A 20,523-nucleotide genomic window follows, 5' to 3' on the forward strand; every position below is an offset into this window, starting at 1 on the left:
TTTAACTTGCTACACACCATCTGACAGTATGACACATATCAGCTTCTTCATCTTGCATATTCATCTCTTCATGGAGACAACATGGTGTTTGCACAGGGTGAAATATTTAAACCATTTTGTGTGAAATGAAAAATATTTCACATTTCTCTAAATAAATAATAAACACTTCTCTTGGTATCTTTGGAAACTTATCCACTAGACTTGTTAGAGCTGTGTTACACAGGCAGTTTGTTCCTAATGTTTCAGTGACTGATATCTTCCACTATAACTTTGCTTTGGACACAGCGCCTCTGCAAGGCAAGGCAACTTATAATAATAGTTAGTATTTCTTGTCCGTTTTGGCTGAAAAGTTGAGAGTCCATTATTGACCTTGGAAAGAGCAAAAGGATTAAATGGGCCTTTTGGTGAGATTGTTTTGTAAAATACTGTTTCCAAGTTCAAGACTGAACTTTCAATCTCAACTTTTAAGCTAACATGGACAAAAGAAGACTGTGTGATGTGACTGAAAGCTCCAGAACAGACACCAAATTGACTATTTAGATTATTTTGTTGGTATCTGAAAACTGTCAAACTTTTGTCTAATATGTATGTGTTTTAATGTCCTCACACTGAACATATGCATTCTGTGTGTGTGTGTTTGTCTACAGTAGTTACAGTGACAAGGCTTGCTTTCCCGCCTTCCTGTGTGTCTGTATGTGTGTGCGTGTGTGTCGGTGTCTGAGCGTGTGTGTTAAAGTATCACAGAAGTGGCAGTCTGTCAGCTCTGCTTTTCCCTGCGCTCTCCAGAACAATAGCTGGATTGGCCGTATGTGTGACACGTAGACCACACACCCTTAATAGTGACTGACAGCACTAAGGGCTGAAAGCAGCATGCACTAGTGACACACACACACACACACACACACACACACACACACACACACACACACACATACACACACATACAGTACGTATACCTGAGGACACAATGGGTGTGGGTGATCGCTGAAGGTTTCAGTCAGTTTGTGTATTTTGTGAGTGTGCCTGTGTGTGTGTGTGTGTGTGTGTGTGTGTTTGTGCATGCGTTCATTCATGCATGTGAGCTTCAGCATATGTTCTGTTGAAAGTGTTCAGCTGTCTTCTTGTTACAAAACTGCTCCATGTTGCCGAATCAAACGTCTCTCTCTCACTGCATGAAAACAAAGGAGAAAGAAGGGAGATTCAAGTCTGATAAAGCTCTTATTCTGTCTCATTTGTCAAACATGGCCATGGAGACAAACTGATTCAGATTGGCTGCATTATTTTCAGTAGCTGCAATGCTTGTCCCTGCATAGAAAAATCATATTAACACTGCAATTCTCAGAATGACGACATTTAAACATGGAAGAAAGGGATGGAAATGATGAAGTTGGTAAAAATGGATACAGATGGATGAATAAAGTGGGTTGAAATCTGCTTCTCACTTGTTAGAAGATATAAAGTAACATTTATCTCAAGATTGACAAAGATAGTGGCAATAAAGTTTCTATTTTTCAATGTTTTTTCCTCCTGAAAATATGAATCCAGGTCCAGTAGATTTCACATCACATACATTATTAATATATTTTTAATGCATTAGAAAATGTGATTTAACCCATCTGGACAGTGTTGCAGAGCATTCAGCAACCCATGAAGGAATTTCACTCCGAGCTTAGGATACCTTATTAATCTTGTTTCAAGGTTTGTTTCACGTCCACAGTTTTTTCTTTTTTTTCTTTTTTTTTTTCAACTTTATTCTGTTAGCGAAGCCAATCATGTGAAAAGCATGATGTGTGTCAGAGTGGAGCACAAAACAGCTTCACTTTACTAACATGGTGGAACCAAAGGGACAGTAACAGAGGCTGGAGCAACACAAGTTAACCCATTAAGCATGAATGAGTCCAAAGCATTTCAAAAATGCAGTAAAAACTGTTACTTTTAGCTTCTTTTTTTCTTTGTTCTGCTCATGAAAACTATGAAATATGTTAGATTAACACTTCAGTTTCTTGGCTGCAGTTAAAATTGTGTTATTATATAGACTCATAGCTTTATACAGCATTATTCCAGGCTCTGAAACACTGTGTTAGTGTCTGGTACTGTTCCACTTATCAATCATCACCTGTTTTATCTGTAATAGATTTACAACAGTTGTCACTAAATTAAAACGAAACATTTTTTTAAAACAATCACATCAACCAACTCTGATTAATGTGTTGTGATGTTCATGCAAGTGCATAAAGTTCAGTGCCACACAGCCTGTTGAAGGTGGGAGTGTTCTGCTGTTCTTCCACCTCGTTGTTCTGTATAAAAAGTCCCAACAGGGGATGGGGAGGTGGGCAGTTGTTCTGCCTCTGTGCCGGCAGTGGAGGTTACCACAGAGCTGCATCGACGTCAGCATGGCCGGACAGGACACCATACTATGTCTCTGATTCCTGAACACTGGCATGCTATCTAAATGTTTTTTTAATTATGCCTAACACTGCAATATAACAGGATCTCTGTTTAAAGGAGGCTCTTGATAAAATACAGTAGTCCACGTTCATGTAAATTCAGTTTGGATCCATAGAACAGCCTGTTTCCATATATTTCTACTTTAAATTTTTAAATTTTAATATGACAGCAGCAGTCAACACTGAGTAATTGGTTAGTTAATCAAATTCTTTCTTCAACAATTTGCCAGTTCAAGCATCTCAGAGTAGATAACTTGCTGCTTTTCTCTCTTGTATGAGGCTGTAGGTTGAATGTCACCTCATTGCAGCCCTGAAATAAAAAAGAAAACAAAATAATCTCAATCTATTAGAAAAGTGTGAAAGGTTCAGTTCTTAAATTGAAGATTTTATCTTCTAATTAAATAAAGTTTATGAAGAAGAATTTGTGTTTGTGGTAGAGGAGACATGGCCTCCTGACAGGGCATGCAGTTTAAAAGTATAAAACTATAGAACATAGTAGAGAAAATAGAAAAATAGAAAGACTGTGTTTCATATCGTTCAGTGTAGTTCACACCATATTGATGAATTCCCCTTTGTTGCATAATAAAGTGGATGAGGGCTTTGCTGTGGTCTTATCACTCTGAAGTGTGTCTACATGATCTGTGACTGTTGAGTGTGTGAAAACCAAGTGTGTGTGTGTGTGTGTGTGACGGAGAGAGAGAGGGAGATAGACTTGTGGAAGGGGGCAGCACTGCTGTGTATTTGCACGAGCAGGGAGTGATGAGCCCTCTGGTCAAATGGCCCCTCCCCTCTGCTCACACACAAACACACACACAGACACACACACACACACACACACACTGAGCGAAAGAGAAAGAGGCTCTGCTGCTGGCCCTTTAAGAGCTGAGCCTAGATCTCACAGCTTACAGCAAGGGAGGGAGAAGAGGAGGGACAGAGGCAGAGAGAGAGAGAGAGAGGGTGTGAGGCTCAAAGTGTGTGAGTAGAGAGAGAGAGAGGAATACAGAGAGAGAGAGAGAATCAGCAGCGTGTGTGAGAGGTTGAAGGATCACTTCTATCCCGTCTTGTCTTGGGGAGACTAACCTTGTTCATCTGAGCATTGTGGGACTGTTTTATGTTGTTGTTGTCGAGAGAGACGGACCCTTACTCCAGCATGCTCACTGAGCCTGAGCTACCTCAGGAGTGTAACAGGTACGTGACGCTTTCTCACACGCACGCTCCTACACACACACACACACACACACACACACACACACACTCTTGCACGCAGATGACAGAGATAGAGGACAGGACGGAGCGGGTCAGCGATAGGGAGGAGATGGTACAGGGAGGATAAAGTAGAATGAATGTGTGTTTGAGAAGAGACTCAGTCTGTGTATGTGTGTGTGTGTGTGTGTTTAACATGTGAACTGTCTCAGCGAGTTGGCTGAGTTTGAACCTGGGGAGTGTGTGTGTGCGTGTGTATGACAGTCAGACATGGTAAAGGAGAGTTGATGATTGACTCCCGTGGTTTTGGGAAAGATACCATATGCAAAGCTGGGGCAAAGCAGGCATTATATTTGTGTGTGTTTGTGTGTGTTCATGCATGTGTTTGTCCCGGCAGTGACAGAAATGAGTCTTTTTCCTCCTCTGTCCCTCCTGACTGAAGTTGTGTTCATTCAATTTGATACCCTCATAGACAAACTGCTAAAAACAGTGTTGTTTGTGTGTGAATGACAAACTTAAAGAAAGTGAGGTGTGTGTGTGTGTGTGTGTGTATTTGTGTGTGTATTTGTGTGTGTGTGTGTCTGTCTGTCAAAGTCAGAATGTGTGATCCCTTCATCATCTTATCTCCAATGCTCACCACAACTTTATTTACTTCTGCTTTAGCCAGTTTAATGTCTCTTTCTGTCAGAGCCGAACATTTGAAGACACTATCAACAAGTCAAAAATTCACTGAGGGTTTCTATATTTTTAAACACTGAAAAAGTAAAAGAAAAAATGCTTAAAATATATTATTTTTTCCGTCTGAAATTAAAATGTTTACACCCTGCCCCCCCTGCTCAGCCTCTTCCTTTAAAATGTACTTATTTACGATTTATTTTTTAGTTAATCCAAATTCAACACATGCAAACCCTCAGTAATCCTATTGTCTATCTGCATGGTGTTGTTGTTTTTTTTTCTTGCCTTATGCTAATGTTAATCTCACTGTGCTTCTCTGATGTTTGTGCGCGTCTGCGTCATTTAGAGGTGTGAACCCTCTAACCTTGCCCTTTTCCAACACTGTCAACAGAAGTGGCTTTTGCCTGTGGAATAATGGTTGTTTGATGCTAATGCTGTGAGAGACAGATTATGTTATAATACCCCGGCGTTTTAATACTAAAACACACACACACATGAATGCACTGACACATACACACTCACCTCTCTCCCCTCGTCTGCTTGACTCTTATTGCATTAAAGTAGCGCTCTGTTTTGCCCGATGAAACTAATCTTTTTTTTTTTTTCCCCAAGATAAACTGGGGTCGGTGGGGTGGGTTTGGGAGGATTTCAGGGGCCCCTTGAATTAAGAACACATTTAGATGTGGCAAAAATGTGTTATTAATAAACCGTTCAATCTGGCGAAGTGGTTGAAGAGAGAGAGAGGAAAAAAAAAGATAACAACAGCTAGGAGGAATTAAAAATTTAAAGGATTACAACGAAAAGCAGAATGTATGGAGATAAATGCAGGGATTACAATGACTTAGGAGGAGAGCGCTTAAAACTCTTGCTTTCCAGTAATGCACTCCATCACTGTGGCCCTGGCCGTGTGTGTGTATGTGTGTGTGTGTGTGTGTGTGTCTGTGTGTGTGTGTGTGTGTTCATATGTGGATGGATGTATGTGTGCGAGCCAGCAAGAGAGGGGGTATCTTCCAATCCGTGAGTTGCCAGTGTGTGTGTGCTCCAGCCTCGGTGGTCGCGATGCTCTCAGTTCCTGCGTCTCTGTAAGTGTCCGCTCGCCTCCTTCACCCGTGCCTCTTCTTTACCTCCTCATCACACTTCCTCTTCTTCCACTTTTCTACACTTCTTCCCCTTTTCTTTGTCTTCCTCTTCTTTTTTCTTAAATCGTACAGTTGTTAGAATTCACTTGGAGCCACTTTTGATGAAGAAATGGCTGATGAAGAGTTTTAGAAGATGATTTGTCTTTTATATGTTTCATATTTGTTTTTTTGGTTTTTTTAAAAGGTGAGAAATCATTACTTACATTTCATATATTTTTATCTGTTGAATATGAGTCATCCACCTCGAAGGTTAAAACCTACATTTTTATTCTTATTTAATTTAAGCCAGAAAAAGATTTTTGTTCCGTCTTGTTTAGCTGATAAAAAAGCACTTTATTCTTTGACAAAGCTCAGTTTTCTTCTATTATATTCTATTGTAATTTTATATTCCCATCATGCTTTCTATGATTTGAAGTGTTTTTTGGTTCTCTTAACGCTCGGCTGTGTATCAAAATTTCCAGTCGAAGCTAAAAACAGTGGAAACAGACTGCCTTCACCAACGCAGTCTCATCTGTTCACACAAACAGAACAGAAAATATACACAGAGAGAAACGGAGAAAGCCAAAGCAAAGCAACCTGAACACAGACAAGGAGACAGAACAGAGACGTTTGAAGGAGCGGACAGAGAGATGAAGGGAAAAAAACGATGTGGTCAAACTGACACATTCCTCGGCGATGGAGAGAAGAAGAAGCAGGGTTACAGAAAAGTGAGAGTGCTAGAGATGAAGGAGTTGGGGGGGGGGGGGCTTGAAGAGGTGAAGGAGGAGGAGGAGAGAGGAGAGGAAGAGGTCTCTGTCGATATGGTGTTAAGGCAGTGGTGGATTTTCACACCCCTCCATTTGTCTCCTTCGTTTATTGGGGTGTTTGTGTGTGAGTGTGTGTGACAGTAAGTTTGAAGGGGGGGGGGGGGAGGGGGGGGGCAGTCAACAGGGGATGTGTCGACACTTTGAACGGTTTAAGCAGGACACACTCTGATACAATCTGACATTACTTGCGTCGCACTCAGCAACAAGGACGGCTTTAGCCGCCTGAAGGATTTGACTGAATTTCATTGAGACAAACTGTTTTTCTTTTTTATTGGTAAAAATTATTTTTGTTCACCAGTGGGAGTTTATTTAGTCACATTCAGTTTTACGGTACTTGTGATTTATTATGTATTATGTTATGCTCTTTATACTTGTAGTCTGCCACATTTCCTATATTGTCATCTTTGCTACATTCACTTGTAGCAGCTGTAGTTATCGGTTATTTTTCAAATTAAGATTTTACATATAAACAATTATCCCTTCATGAAATGTAATGCATTGTTATATGTTAAATGTATATGTAGTATATAGAGTAGTTAAATGAGCTCCAGACTGAGCCAGTGCCAAGAGTAAAATGCTGCCTACACTTTAATGCATCAGTACTAATAATTATAATGCATAGATTATACATAGAGTATCACAATAAAAACATTCTGCATCATTACTTTTCTGCAAAAGTACTTTTACTTTTGAAACTTTCATCTAATACTTAAGTAATAGTGTTTTTATAAGGTGATGTGAGTTCAACTAAATGTGTCTTCCACCTCTGTTTATTTGTATTTATTTGAATATTTATTGGCTTTTATTTTGTAAGAGAAATTCTTGCAGCTGGTGATAAAAACTTGTTTCCAATTGAAGTGAGCAGTGCTGCTTCCAGTGTAAGTGTCGCTGTACTTCATTTAAAAGGGTGAGATTAAAGTGGTGTGTGTGTTTGAGGAAGGGGAGAATCTGTGTGTGTAAAGGAGAGAGGGAGAGAAAGAGTAGAGTAATTGAGTAGAGTGTCCGTGCTCTGCAAACTAATGCGCCATTCTGCCCCTCTCTTCCCCTGTGGCCCTGTCCTGGCCTCCCTCTCTCTCACCCTGTCCCTCTCCTGCTTGTGCTCTCCCCCCCACCCCTCAACTCCACCACAACCGCGGACTGGAGGCCATTGTCTGGGCCATATTGTCTGTCCCCAGAGAGCCTTGATAACCGTGTCTCCATCCACAGAGCGAGAGGGGGGCAAGAAAGAAAGAACGACAGACAGAAAAATACCAGAGGAGAATGCTAAAGCCCCCCCACCCCCCACCCACACACACACCCCCATACCTCCTCCCCATTTCCTCCTCTCTCTCAGCACACTCGCGCCCCTCCAACTCTCTCCCACCACGACCTCCCACCCCGGTGCGATCAGCTGACTCTTTTCGATAGCCAATAGAAGAAAGGGAGGGGGAAAATTAGGGTTCATTTGTTCTTGTTGTTGTTGTTTATGGAAGGGGGAGGGGGGTGAAGAGGAGGGGGCGTAAAAGGGGGCATGAAAGAAAGAGAGAGTGATGGAGTGGTTGAAGTGACTGGCAAAGAGAGAGAGGGTATATGTGGAAAACAGAGAAAGAGAGAGAGGGACAGACAGACGTGTCCCTCCAGGCTAACTAGAGTCTGGTCATATGACATGAGGTCACAGGGGAGGGGTCAAAGGTCAGACAGAGGTATTGCATTGTCAATAGAGCAGGAAAAGTCCAGCTGAGTGCACGTGTGTGTGTGTGTGTGTTTTCACCCAGGATTTCACACTCCACGTCCTTTGGTGTCTCTCCTCTACTTCTTCTCCTTATACTTCCATTTCTTCAGATATCCATCAATCTAGGCATCTTGTCTGACAGTAATTTCACTATGTTGCTCTCTCCCTCTCTCTGTAACACACACACACACACACACACACACAAAGAAACACACTCACCCCGTTAACCATCCTTCCATTCCACAATAGGAGACAGTGTTAGAGGCTTGGAGCTCCCTCCCAGAGCGCTACAATGAAAACTCTGTCTTTCCAGGTAGTGAAGGAGGGAGAGAGAGAGAGAGAGAGAGAGGTGGGGGAGATAGATAGAGAGAGAGAGAGAGAGAGAGAGGGATGGGGGTCAGAGGAAAAAGGAGGAGACCATTTGGGCCGAGGTGGGAGAGTTTCAAAGTGAGGGACGAAAGAAAGAGGCCAGCTGGGAGTGTGTGTGTGTGTGTGCGTGCGTGCGTGCGTGCGTGTGTGCGTGCGTGTGTGTGTGCGTGTGTGTAATCGTGTGTTGTCATTTACGTGAGAGAATGAGCTTGTATCTGTGTGTGTGTGTGTGTGTGTGTGTGTGGTTTACAGGGGCAGGCCAAGTCGCTGACAGTGAGACAAATGTTGTGACTGCTTTATGGATTGCTTAACAAATGCAGCACAAATAGTGGCCTGGCACAACAATGGAAAAACACTGTCCCTCGCTCAATAAACATTATGCAGCGTCTCCCCCTCGCAAAAACACCAGGGGAGCGGGACCGCCGTCCACCGGATGCACTTTTCCTCTCTCCGTCTGTTTTTTCTCTCCCTCCTCCCCCAACTCCGTCTTTCTGCCTCTCTTCCCTTTTCTATAGCAACACTCAAGATTTTCCCATGAACAGATTTTGCCCAGCCCTAAACAGATAGATAGATAGATATTCCTCGTCATTTCTCCCTCTGTCCTTCATCCTTATTCCATCCTTTCTTTCGTGCTGAATGTCAGTGACGATCACGTTGTCCGGTGACTCAGTGTAAAGACATAAATAAGGTTTTAAAGAGGGGGAAAAAAAGCTGAAAACATGACAAGGAAAGTATGTGGAGCGATGTCTTGCTGGTGACTAAAGCTTTGGGTGGATGAATGGATGAGAGAGGAAGACAGAGAGAGAGAGAGAGAGAGAGAGAGAGGTAGTCCCAGAGGCCACATGAGTTAGCCCACGTCTTTTGCACCCACCCTCCCTTCCCCCTCACTACACACATACACAACACATGACTGTCTCTCCAGCGTGTGAGTGTGTGTGTGTGTGTGTGTGTGTGTGTGTGTGTGTGTGTGTGTGTGTGTGTGTCTGTGTCTGTGTATGTGTGTGAGTGTGTGTGTGATTAACAGTGGTGACATTAGGTTATGTGTTATTGCCTTTTGTGGTTAAGCTGGACAGGAAACACGGTTTGGGCTGTCGGCCGTCGATTTAGGGCACCTCACAGAGGATGCTTTGTGTGTGTGAGGCTGAGTGTGTGTCTGCTCCTTTGTGTGTGTGTGTAAGGGTGTGTCTGTGTGTATAGGAGTGTGTGAGCATATACAGGCAGGAGCTGTGTTCATATTTTCTCCCTGTTGCACACAGTTTACTTCGACAGAGAAAGTTGTCAGGGGGAAAATTCTGCAGGCGTTCTAACCAGCAGGAAATTTGAACTTTACAATGTTAGGGCACAGTTACACTTACTGTGAAAACATATTTGGAAAAAGCTTTTGGACATTTACTTTGACACTTGCTTTCTTTATCATTCTATATCAGAAATTAAAGAAATTTAACTTCAATGCTTAGAAGTTTTTAACACCCTCATAAAGCCCAAATAATGTATATGTGATACTTCCATCCAAAGTGCTTTAATGTATCAGAGCCACACCAAGGAAAGAGGTCCTCCCTGCATTAATCTTTATCCCTCCATCTCAGCCTCTCCTCTCTGTTGCTGCCCCACTCTTCCCACTGTTCAAAAGGACAACCTATAAATAGATATTAGGCAATATCCTTAAGAGTCTGCACAGAGAAGACGGGAGAGAGGGAGGGATGGAGCGACATTCTTACAAACAGCTGATTGTGTAAAGAGGGAACACTAAGTAAGACAACACCGGGGAGAGAGGGAGGCAAGAAGACAGAGAGAGCGAGAGCAGGAGGGACAGTCGGTGTTAAAATAAGTTCAAGAGTGTGTGACGGAGAGATAGAGACAGAGCGAGGAGGAGAAACTGTTTTGAAAGCTGAGAATAGGAAACGCAACGAGAGAGAAAAAGAGAAGGGGGGGGAGCGATGGCAATAAAGCGAGTGATAGCATGACACTGGGGGAAACATTTGTTTAAATTCCCGCCTGAGGTGTCATACAGATGTAAATGTTGCGGTCGGCTCCTCGGAGGCGCAAAACGCCCTGGGCGTCTTATCTAAAAGGCACATTCCGCTCAACTATTTTGATATGCCCTTCCATTCCCTCAGAGAACAATTTCAAAGATAACTCGCATTTCCACGCAAATAGACCTGCACCTGAGTGACAGGCAGGCAGTTCTTAGCAGTCACAAGGTGGCGGGGAAAAAGAAACACACACACACACACACACACACACACACACAAATGTCAGTTTGACTCTTGACAGTACTTTGGAATTAGCCGCTGTGCTTATTTTTACTGTAGACGATGGATTCAACTGACTGTGCAGTGCATGTTTGTGTAGTGGTTGAAATAATGGGCTGTAATTTAAAGAGAGGCTGAGCACATACATGCGCACACGCACACGCAGAAGCACACACACTTTACTGTGGAATTCTCCAGAGGAGGCTCCCACGCTCCCTGAAAGCTTGTTCTGAGTAGAGGAGTTAACAAGAGCAGTTAGCAGCATGATTATGTTAGCAGCCAGACACACCGAGCGGGACAGCCGGGCATGTGCGTGTGTGTGTAACTGTGTGTGTGTGTAAGTGTGTGTGTGATAGCCTCTGACATTTCTGCGATGGCTGCTTTTTCTTTCCCTCACTCCTCACTGAAGCTGAAAGAAATCTTTGCCCCCATTTCTCTTAATTCATTTGATTTATGTGTGTGTTTGTGTGTGCGTATGTGTGTGTGTGTGTGTGTGTGTGTGTGTGTGTGTGTGTGTGTGTGTGTGTTTTTTTTGTTTTTTTCTAACGTGTTTTGCATGTGTGAGCTCCCTCGCTTGCATGTTCATAAGCTGGCTGCCTGTATTTAAACATGCTTTCGTGTGCGTAAGCTTGCCGCTGCTGACGTGCCAACACGAAATGGGCACGTTGATTGCAGTAAGCGACGGCCAGGAGACGGTTAACCACCACCGATGGCGATAATTCAGCCCAGTAATGGACGTCCGTCGCTGTCCGATTAGTGACTTAGTGGCAGTGGACATATGTGATATGAGAGGGACTTAGCCGAGGAGCCGCTAATCATCAAAAAGCCAAGGGGAAGTGGTGCTCTAATCTCAGCTTAGAGCTCTCACTGTGTGTATAGCTGTGTGTGTTGTGTGTTGAGGTTAGTGGGTAGAAAAGACAAACAGCTGATTAGAATTTTGTTTCTTAGGAGTTTACTTATTAATTTGATTTATAAATCAAAAAATACACTGCAATATTGTTGCAGTGGTGTTATGTCATTTGAATTATCATTACCGTGCTGCTTTGTAGAAAGGGCTAGCAGCAAGTGTGTGTGTGTGTGTGTGTTTTAAAGACTGAGTTCGGTGTGAGATGTTCAATTTTTGGCTTTGTAAGATGGGGCAAAATTATGCTAATATTCTCTAATTATGACCTGGACGACGCTGCCAATTTATCGACTTAATAAAACCTCATCTTTTTTAATCCTCGCATCGCTCTGCGCTTTCAAACGTCTTCCTCCGGGTCTCTCCCGGCGTGACAGCCCTGCCAAACTTTAAATGAAGTAGCCAGCGTAACCTGCACACCCGCCGTGCCCAATTGTATAGTAATTCCACTTCAAAGGCGAACGGGAGGGAGTGAGGGATTTTATAGCCGGAGAGGAGCTGTGAACGGCCTCCCCATTCATAGACACCCACCTCAGAGGAAGTAGTAGCAGAGTTGGGGAAGGGGGGGGTCTGAAGAAGAAGAAGAGGGGCAAAATACAGCAGAAAGAATGATGAAATGAAGTAGAGTTATTTTCTTCAGGAGAGTGAAGCGCTCTTGTCTGGCCTGCAGAGTTTTTGGATACGTGCGCTGCCTCCTGCGTTAATGTGTAACTGCTCCTGTCTGTGGATTGTCCCTCCATTTAGAAAAGGCCAATGTGGCTACTGTGGTTCAGTGATAGACAATAAACTTGTAAAAACAAAACGGAAAATCCTCTCCTGCTTTCCAAGAGGTTTCTGTAGCCAAGCCAAAGTGACACGTCAGTGAGGTGAGAGGTTTCAAAGCTAACCCCAGGTCTGTGTGCGGGGGTTATGGTTAGGCAGAGGTGCGCACATGTAGGACACAAGGGGAGATGTGTGTGCGTGTGAAACAAAAGGCTTCAGTGTGAGAGAGTGAAAGGAGGTAAAGTAAACAGACCTGCAGTGTTTAGAGCCTCTGTTCTATGTATGTGCACCTTTGTGTGAAGTAAAAGTTTGTGCACACTCTCACACACACAGCTTTCTCCTCAGTAACCCTATCATAAGCATCACAAGCATTAACACCAGTCAATTTCAGTTTTAATACCAGCTGAATTGAATGATAGCAGTGAGCAGTCTTATCTCTGAAGTCGAAACAAATACAGAATCTTTACTGGTCATTTATGGCCTCAGTTTTTGCTGAACAAGCCCACGTAGGTAGAGCGTCCAAGAAAAACAGATAAAGAAATCAGCTGCTGATCCACTCTGTTGATTTCCAGATCAGTCTGTGTGTGTGTGTGTGTGTGTGTGTGTGTGCGTGTCTTCTGTACACACTTTCCTACATGAAAACACTAATTCCAACTCATCCAGCAGTGTTGAAACCATGCATAAAAGTCATTAAAATGGTGAGATTGTACTTTTACAGAACTTTTTCTCTGTTGTGGAGATTTTCTAATTTTCTGATTTAACTTCAAATGAAGTATTACATGCGTCCCCCATCAGTAGATGAAATTGTACAACCTTTAAAAGCTCAGCAGAGCCCATTGAAACTCAAAAATGCATGCAAGGCAAACAAAATAGCTTCTCTGTGCTCCTGAAAACTTCACTTTTTGGGGAAAAAAATGGTTCTCAGCAATATGCACATGATAACACCAATTTGTAAACTGGTTTAAATTATTAGATTATCTATGAGGTCGAGAAATCTTCCAGGCAAAATCTTCCAAAAACAATTAAGCTTATTTAATTGCATCACTATGGTGGAGATTTTTTTTTCTAATTTTTAAATTTTTTTTTATAGTATTGCTGCAGTGGAGTTGATTTGGTTTTGACCTTAACCTTCTCTGTGATAAAGCAGCACTCTGAGTTTTGTAGCGTGGTGCTCCCCTCATCGCCTCCAGTGAGCAGCACTCAATATTGTTTGCCTTCCCACTGTCATAAGGTAAATAAGCAATGAATTAGTGGCAGGGCTGCTCCAAGGAACAATGCCAGATGTACAGTCCGGAGGAAATCCAATAGAGTCAAGAGGGTAATCAGTTTACTGGAGACAAGCAGGGGGGTGAGGGGAAGAATTTGAGAGAGGAAGACAAGAGAAAATCAGAGTCAGACGACGTATGGATGGAGGATGGAGGCGTAGTGAAAGATAGAACGAGCAGAAAACAGCCTGTGAAACGGGAGGAAAGAAAGAATTAGAGGGGTTCCAGAGTCAAACGCCTGTTGCTGGTTACTCGTTTTCAGCCACTTCCCATCACACACACACACATCCCCCTCCCCTCCGGTTGTCATAGTCTCTCCATCCCTCCATCCACGCCTCTATCCCTCCATCCCTGTCATGCGTTGCCTCTGTGAGACTGAGTGTTAGCAGCCTATTACCCAGGGTCATAGTCACAGTGGCTTCAAGGCTGACAAGTGCATCTGAAAGCACTCAGGCGATGCTGAGAACCACATTAAATTCTATTATTGCCACATAGTCACTTCATCCCTATTCAGCTGAAGTACAGGGAGGCAAATTTACCTTGTGAGAGACAGAGTTCACCTAATAGATGTGGCTTTATATCCTTTCCTTCTTTTCAGGGGAACAAAGCCACAGTAACAAATGCAAACAGCAGGGCCCTTGTGTTGCTTGCTATTTTCCTCCAGTTCCTCTATTGTCCAGAGGTTTTCATAAACACATATAATTGTCACTGTGCATACTGCTCTCTCTCTCTATCTCTCTATCTCTCTCTCTCTCTCTCTCTTTTTCCCCTTTCTCACTCTATGTCTCTCTCTGAAAGCCCATTGTCAAGACATGGTCATTTCCTCAACAATGCCAGTGCAAACGGGCTCCATTTGCAGTAATGGCCCCGTCCTTTGGAAATGTGAATGTTGAATGGCCCCCATGGTAAACATACTGTAAGACCTGAGAGTGTGTTTGAAGGTCTGCCAAGGAGCTGGGTGCTCACAAACCCACTGAAGGGGATATTGTGTGGAATTGCACTGTGAGAGCTCTGTCGTCTGAATGTGCTGAATGTGCAATGGAAAAAAAAACTAATCCAGAGAAAAGGGAAGATAGAGAATTGGTGTAGGTTGTTGAGCTGAATCGGATTGGGTGAATACCTGCTGGAAGGACTTAAAGATGTCTTAATGTGAGCATTTTTAAAAAAAAAATAAACACACAACAAAGTGATTGAAAAAATGTAGCTGGACTATCCAGGAGTTTAGAAGATCTAGTTTCATCCACAGAAAGCTCCACCCATTGCGTTGCCACCATCATAAAACTCCAGTTCTCGACCTGTTATATCATCCTTTGAATATTGCTCACTCTTCCTCCTGTTTTTCCTCCTCTCTCTGTCTTTCTATCTCCCTTCTTCTCCCTCCTTTTTTTTCCAGGATGTCTTCCAAGCGACCAGCCTCTCCATATGGGGGGACAGATGGAGAGGTAACCATGGCAACCAGCAGACAGCGAGTGGAGGATGAGGAGAATGAGGGACTGGGCGGTGTCATCCACCTCCCCCTGGCCTCCTACTGCGGCAAGGTGTCCCCTCGCTCACCCCCCAACCGCAACTTGGACAGCCCCCCCAACATGGTAAGGATGGCTACCGGTTTCATGCTCGATCTCAGTTAGTGTTTCTGTGGGTGAAAGGACGCACCTATGGGTGACTGCGGCCTTGACCGCTGACCCAGGGACGTTTCCAACCGGTATGACCCACAGTGTGTGTTACGGCTTAAGGTTTCGCTTCATAACCCACCTGGGTTTTCACATTACTGGTTGAAAACTTTCTCTAAAAAAGTTTCAATAATGTCTCATCTAAAAAAACTCATCCAAAACTATCCAGTGTTCACTGAGAATCTACATCCATAAACCCCCAAGGAATCATTGCGAACAAAACTATTGCTGTAGCTCCAGAACTTGCTTGAGGATCATCATGTTTTTAAGGTTTCTCCGGGGACAGTTGTCTTCAGATGCACAGGTACATTGCAAACAGGATCTGCTGATAGCTAATTCAGAACACTTTTAACGGTGACAGTTGCAAAATACAAACAAATATAGACTGAAGTTGGAGCTCAAGTTGTAGCCCAAGACGTAACTGAATCTACGCATCTATTGCAACATTATACTTCCTGTTTATATCCCCCAAAGCATTAATGGAACTGTAGTTTCAATTTTTTTTTGTCGTGTCAATATGTTTTAGCTCAAAAAGTCTCATAAACCTGGTTCTTATATTCCTGGAACACTAGATCTCAGTTCACTTGTAGACATAGAAACAACAAAATCACATTTAAAATGACATAAGTCAGTTTTTATTTGTGCTTTTAAAAAAAAACTGTCCTACATTATGTATAAGTACAATTCAACTACAAGTTTACACTACAGCCCTCATCATTGGCTGCTTGGCCTCCATCTCTTGGTCTCCACTGGGTCCCTGCCCTTGGCATTCCTTCCCATGATGCTGTTTGCCTTTGTGTGTATGCGAAGACTCAGGGTTGAAAGTGACCCCCAGACCCCAGATCAGATTATGTTCATGGTAATCCTGACCTCCAGCTTTACGGAGGGATAGTTAGCGCCGTGGGCGTCGTGTAGCCCTCTGTCTGTAATACAAGCTTCGTAAATGAGTAGGAGAAGCAGGTAGCACCTGCGTGACAGTAAATTAAAACCTTTGCTAGAAAAATGTTTGATTTTTGTGGATTTACTCGGCTAGAAATTAACTTCTTTTATTTGTTATCTTGTGAAATGGGTATATAATGCAGCTTCAGGAATGGAACATGTTCAAAATAATTAGAATTATGTTCTTTATATTGAATGTTTCTGCATATTGAAAAGAAAATGATTGGATTCACAGTCTGGTTCCCTTTGATTTTAGCATGTTGTTTCCTCCTCTTATGGTGACTCAAGAGTCACCTTTAAAACCCCAACACAAACAACTGCACAAATCTCGGCAACGGGGAAACAAAATATATGTATTTGATAGACATGAAAAGAGTGAGATTTCTAAAGAGGCAGAAATTGACTTTCTCTGACAGTGAAAAGCAGTTTGGTGCTTAGAGCTGGAGGTTGTGTATGTTGGTTTTTTTTTTTTTTTTTTTTTAAATGGGGAAAAAAACGAAGGTTCAAGGCTACTGTTTGGGCACGCACGTGTTTTTGCTTTTATGTGCGCGCCACCAGCCCTCGCCTTGAGCCCGTTTGATGCACAGTTGCGTGACTGCAAAAATGTGAGCCATTGCAGTGAGTCATTTTCTTTGGGATGAAGTGTGACATTGTTGGTGGCGCAGAATGTATGGTTCTCTTTTTCTAAGTGCTTTTGTGTGTGTGTTTGTACAGTTTCATCTTCTGTGTGATTCGTGTCATATAATGGCGTAGGCCTCGCAGTGTACGCTTTTATTGTAAACTTCTGTTAGTTGACGTGTGTGTTTGTAAGTACACAGCTATGTGTGCATTTAAAGATGAGTCTGTCTCTCTGCATGTGGCTCATTACACATTCCACAGATGTGGTGTGATTTACAATACATGTTCAGTACATGATTGTGATTACATGAATGTATAGGGTGTTACGTGATGCCCGTATGCATTATTTAGCTTTTATTTTTAAACTGTGTTTGTGTTATAAAATGTTGACTGTCCTCCATGGCAAACATGCGATGAACCTTTGAGAGCATCTGTTTGAGGATTTTATCCTGTTGCAGTGTGTTTTCACAGTGTGTGTGACACGGTGTCTGTGCTTTCTCTAGGGCCCTCACCTTGATGAACACAGATACACACCTTGTCACAGCAGTGCTCTGATAACGACCGTCGACCTTTCCCCCCATACTGACGATAAAACAATGAAACAGTGCTTAGGAGCTGTAATGGAAAGCTAATTCTGTAATTAGCCCGCTGATTAGCCTGCAGGCCCCTCCCATGGTGGACTCTGCATGTGTGGCAGGTGCCGACTGTAAACCAAAGTCCTGGGACCACACACACACACACACACACGTGCAAACGCTCACATATACACACATACACCAGGTTATCTGTTGCTGTTAGGGACAGGAACAGATAACCTGCAGATTATTCCTGCTTCATTTAGATAAACGTATATGTTATATTTACACTTTGCAAAATACAAAAACTATACAAACATCACTCTCACTGTCAGGACCCCTCATGAAAAATTCTTAAAAAATCCTCAAAATGGCACACAGCTGCTCCCTAGTCCTGTAATTGACAGTAGAAAGGAGACAGTGCTGATGTATGTGTTTGTGTGTGTCGGAAGGACTTGTGTTGTTAGAAAGGGGGGGCTCATACACAGCATAATAGTTGATGTGGATTATTAAGTGGCAAGCAGGGTGTATGTGTCTGGCGGGTGGGATGGGGGCTTATCCGACTGCCTGCTTGGCATGTTGTAAGATGAGTGTTAAGTTTTTCAATCCCTTCTCCGCTGACTGTCAGTGAAGAGTGGATGAAGAGAAATGGAGAGATGGAGAGGGAGAAGGAGATTTACAACAAGGCAGGGGGCAGGGGTGTTGGTGGGAGTCTAAGGGAATGGGGTGGGGGTCTCTCTCTCTCTCTCTCTCTCTCTCTCTCTCTCTCTCTCTCTCTCTCTCTCTCTCTCTCTCTCTGAGGGCAATTGTTGTAAAGTGATAGGGGGAAGTAAATGGCTCATAGGCGACCAGTTAACTTGGAAGTGAGGCAGCGGGGGGAAAGCGAGAGGAGAGGAGAGGAGAGGAGGGGAGGGGAGGTGGTGGTGGTGGTGGGAGGGGGGGGGGGATTACAGCTTTATCTTGTCATAGTAAATTAACACGGCAGTGTAGAAGTGCTCAGCTACACACTGACCTCTTCATCCGGCCTGCCTCGCCTGCCTGCTCAGCTTTAGCCAGACCACTTTACCTGCCTGCTGCAGCTGTACAGCTACACACACACACACGCACAAACACACACACACACACACACACACACACACACACAGAATAAAAACAGCACTCATGTATTTTAAAAGCCTGAAAGGTGTCGGATTATTCACTTTTTAAATTTTTTTTGTTTTTGTACAAACCCTGGCTCTGGATGAGAATAGTGCTGCTCATAATGGTTTGCAAATGAATGTAGTTTAGCTAAAAGGGTGTTTTACTGAATGTGAAGTTCTCACTGTGCAGCTGGACCCTGATTGGCTGAGAGCAGATCAGTTCAAATGCCTGATGGGAAGGATTTTAGTAGCAGTTCGGTGAGGTCGCCCAATCAACACAACAAAACTAGTTTTCATGCACCAACAGGTTATTCAAGGATGGATTTCTAAATTTATTTGTGATAGGAACCAAATCTGAGTCCCCGGTAAACATGGTGGATTATTAAAACAGGACACATTAAAGAGAATAGTGCATGTGTTTTAACATCTTTCTTTCTTGTTTGCTTTCCTTTTCTTTTATGTTTGTGTTTTGCAGACCCTTGCAGAAAAAAATGTTTTCACATCAGGCAGAGGCAAGCATCTTCTCTCATAAATGTGTTAATGGACAAACACTAATTATTTCATTAACAGGCGAGATGCACGCTAACGTGATAGAAAACTATAAAGATATTTCATCAGGCATTATTTCTTATTCATTTTTCCTCCACAAGCCCTCTCTATCCCTCTTTTTGTGTAATTTGTATGTGTGATTGTGTGTGTGTGTGTGTGTGTGTGTGTGTGTGTGTGTGTGTGTGTGTGTGTGCTTATGTGAATTTGACAGATTTAACACAGTCATTGAGCAGTCTTGAGACACAGTGGTCACACTTAATTTCTCATGCCAGTGATGCACTAATGAATCAACACACGCTTGCCTGTCAACAGCGAGGGGTCGTGGTAAAATATACTGGCATGCATTTTAGCCAAACTGCTATTTAAAATACAGAAAATACAGCTGCATGTTTTTAGATAAGGAAAGGGCAAGTGTATAATTCCTGACAATAAGTTTAAATAGTCAATTAGCATTTCTTAAGTAATTCAATTGCAATTATTTTAATTTTGTTTTTAATTAAGCATTTATATTAATGTACTAAAGTAATTATCAATGTCACACAGTATATATATATATATATATTTATATAAATACTATATTTGTTGCTTGTCTGCTTGTTATGTTTGTTTTGTTTTTTTTATTAGAGGTTTCCATGGTAAAGTTGAACCATATTGTCGGAACAGGAGGATAAAAGTAATGTGTGTGTTTGCCTGCTTGTCCCAGCCTGAGGGATCTCCAAGTCAAAACTGACAGTCTCTGTGTTTAGCCATGGCATGTAAAGGGATTTGCTGTGTGTGTGTGTGTGTGTTTGGCAGTATATGGGAGGTGTGTTAAGTGTATGTCGTTGAGATTGGCAGCTCTGGCGCAGAGCTAAGTCTTTACCCCCCTGCAGGAGTGATCAGTGACATTCTCTCAGTGTGTATTTGTGCATGTATTTTAGTTCAGCAGCTGTTTCCAGTTCTTCCTACTGCCACATTGTCCATGCCTTGATCTATGACGACGCGCCAAGAATCAAATATTGTTTTTCACACATACACCTTGCACAGTCCAAGACATGTCAGGCTATAGCACAGAGAGCAAGTGAGTTTCTTCTGTCGGGCAACAGAGGAGGAGGAAGGGAAGAAGACGAAGGGAATAAAAAAAAAAAGAAGAACATGAACAGCGGCATCTGTGCTGGCTGTAGGAAAAAAATAGCATTTGGATTTTTTTTCCTCTTTTTCTGGCAAGAGTTAAGTGTTTTTAAACCAACATCCCCTCACAGATGAGCTTAAGAAGACAAAAGTTGTTTAATTCGGTTCCATTGCAGAGGCAGTAAAAGGATAAAGAGAGTGAGGCGCAATTTTTACTTTGTTCCAGTCATTTGGAAGAGAATTGACATCTGCAAACTAAAGGCAGAACCGCCCACACTGCCAGCCTGCCACATCCAGTGCATATAAATACATGTATGCAGGCACTCACACATTTACACACACACGCACACCTACAGGCTATGTGCACTCACAGTGTCACACATATATGCACAG

The 20,523-nt window shown here is 42.8% G+C and overlaps 1 protein-coding gene across 8 annotated transcripts in view; it reads left to right on the top strand.

Annotated features, from left to right (window-relative positions):
- Positions 1 to 3,354: 3,354 nt before the first annotated feature.
- Positions 3,355 to 20,523, top strand: part of sox5 (SRY-box transcription factor 5) — a 93,751-nt gene continuing 76,582 nt past the window's right edge. For 2 of the 8 annotated variants that reach the window (XM_071501614.1, XM_071501618.1), the window contains exons 1-2: positions 3,357 to 3,635; positions 14,924 to 15,119. In XM_071501614.1, the coding sequence (XP_071357715.1) occupies positions 3,559 to 3,635; positions 14,924 to 15,119 (273 nt within the window). In that variant the 5' untranslated portion in view covers positions 3,357 to 3,558. Of the gene's footprint in view, positions 3,636 to 14,923; positions 15,120 to 20,523 lie in introns of all 8 variants that reach the window. The other 6 variants (XM_071501616.1, XM_071501613.1, XM_071501611.1 and 3 more) reach the window with 6 other exon arrangements.

Source organism: Trachinotus anak, unplaced genomic scaffold (genome assembly GCF_046630095.1).
Source record: "Trachinotus anak isolate AG129_WGS33_773 ecotype Australia unplaced genomic scaffold, CSIRO_AGI_Tana_v1 ptg000018l, whole genome shotgun sequence".
NCBI classification, from domain to species: Eukaryota; Metazoa; Chordata; class Actinopteri; order Carangiformes; family Carangidae; genus Trachinotus; species Trachinotus anak.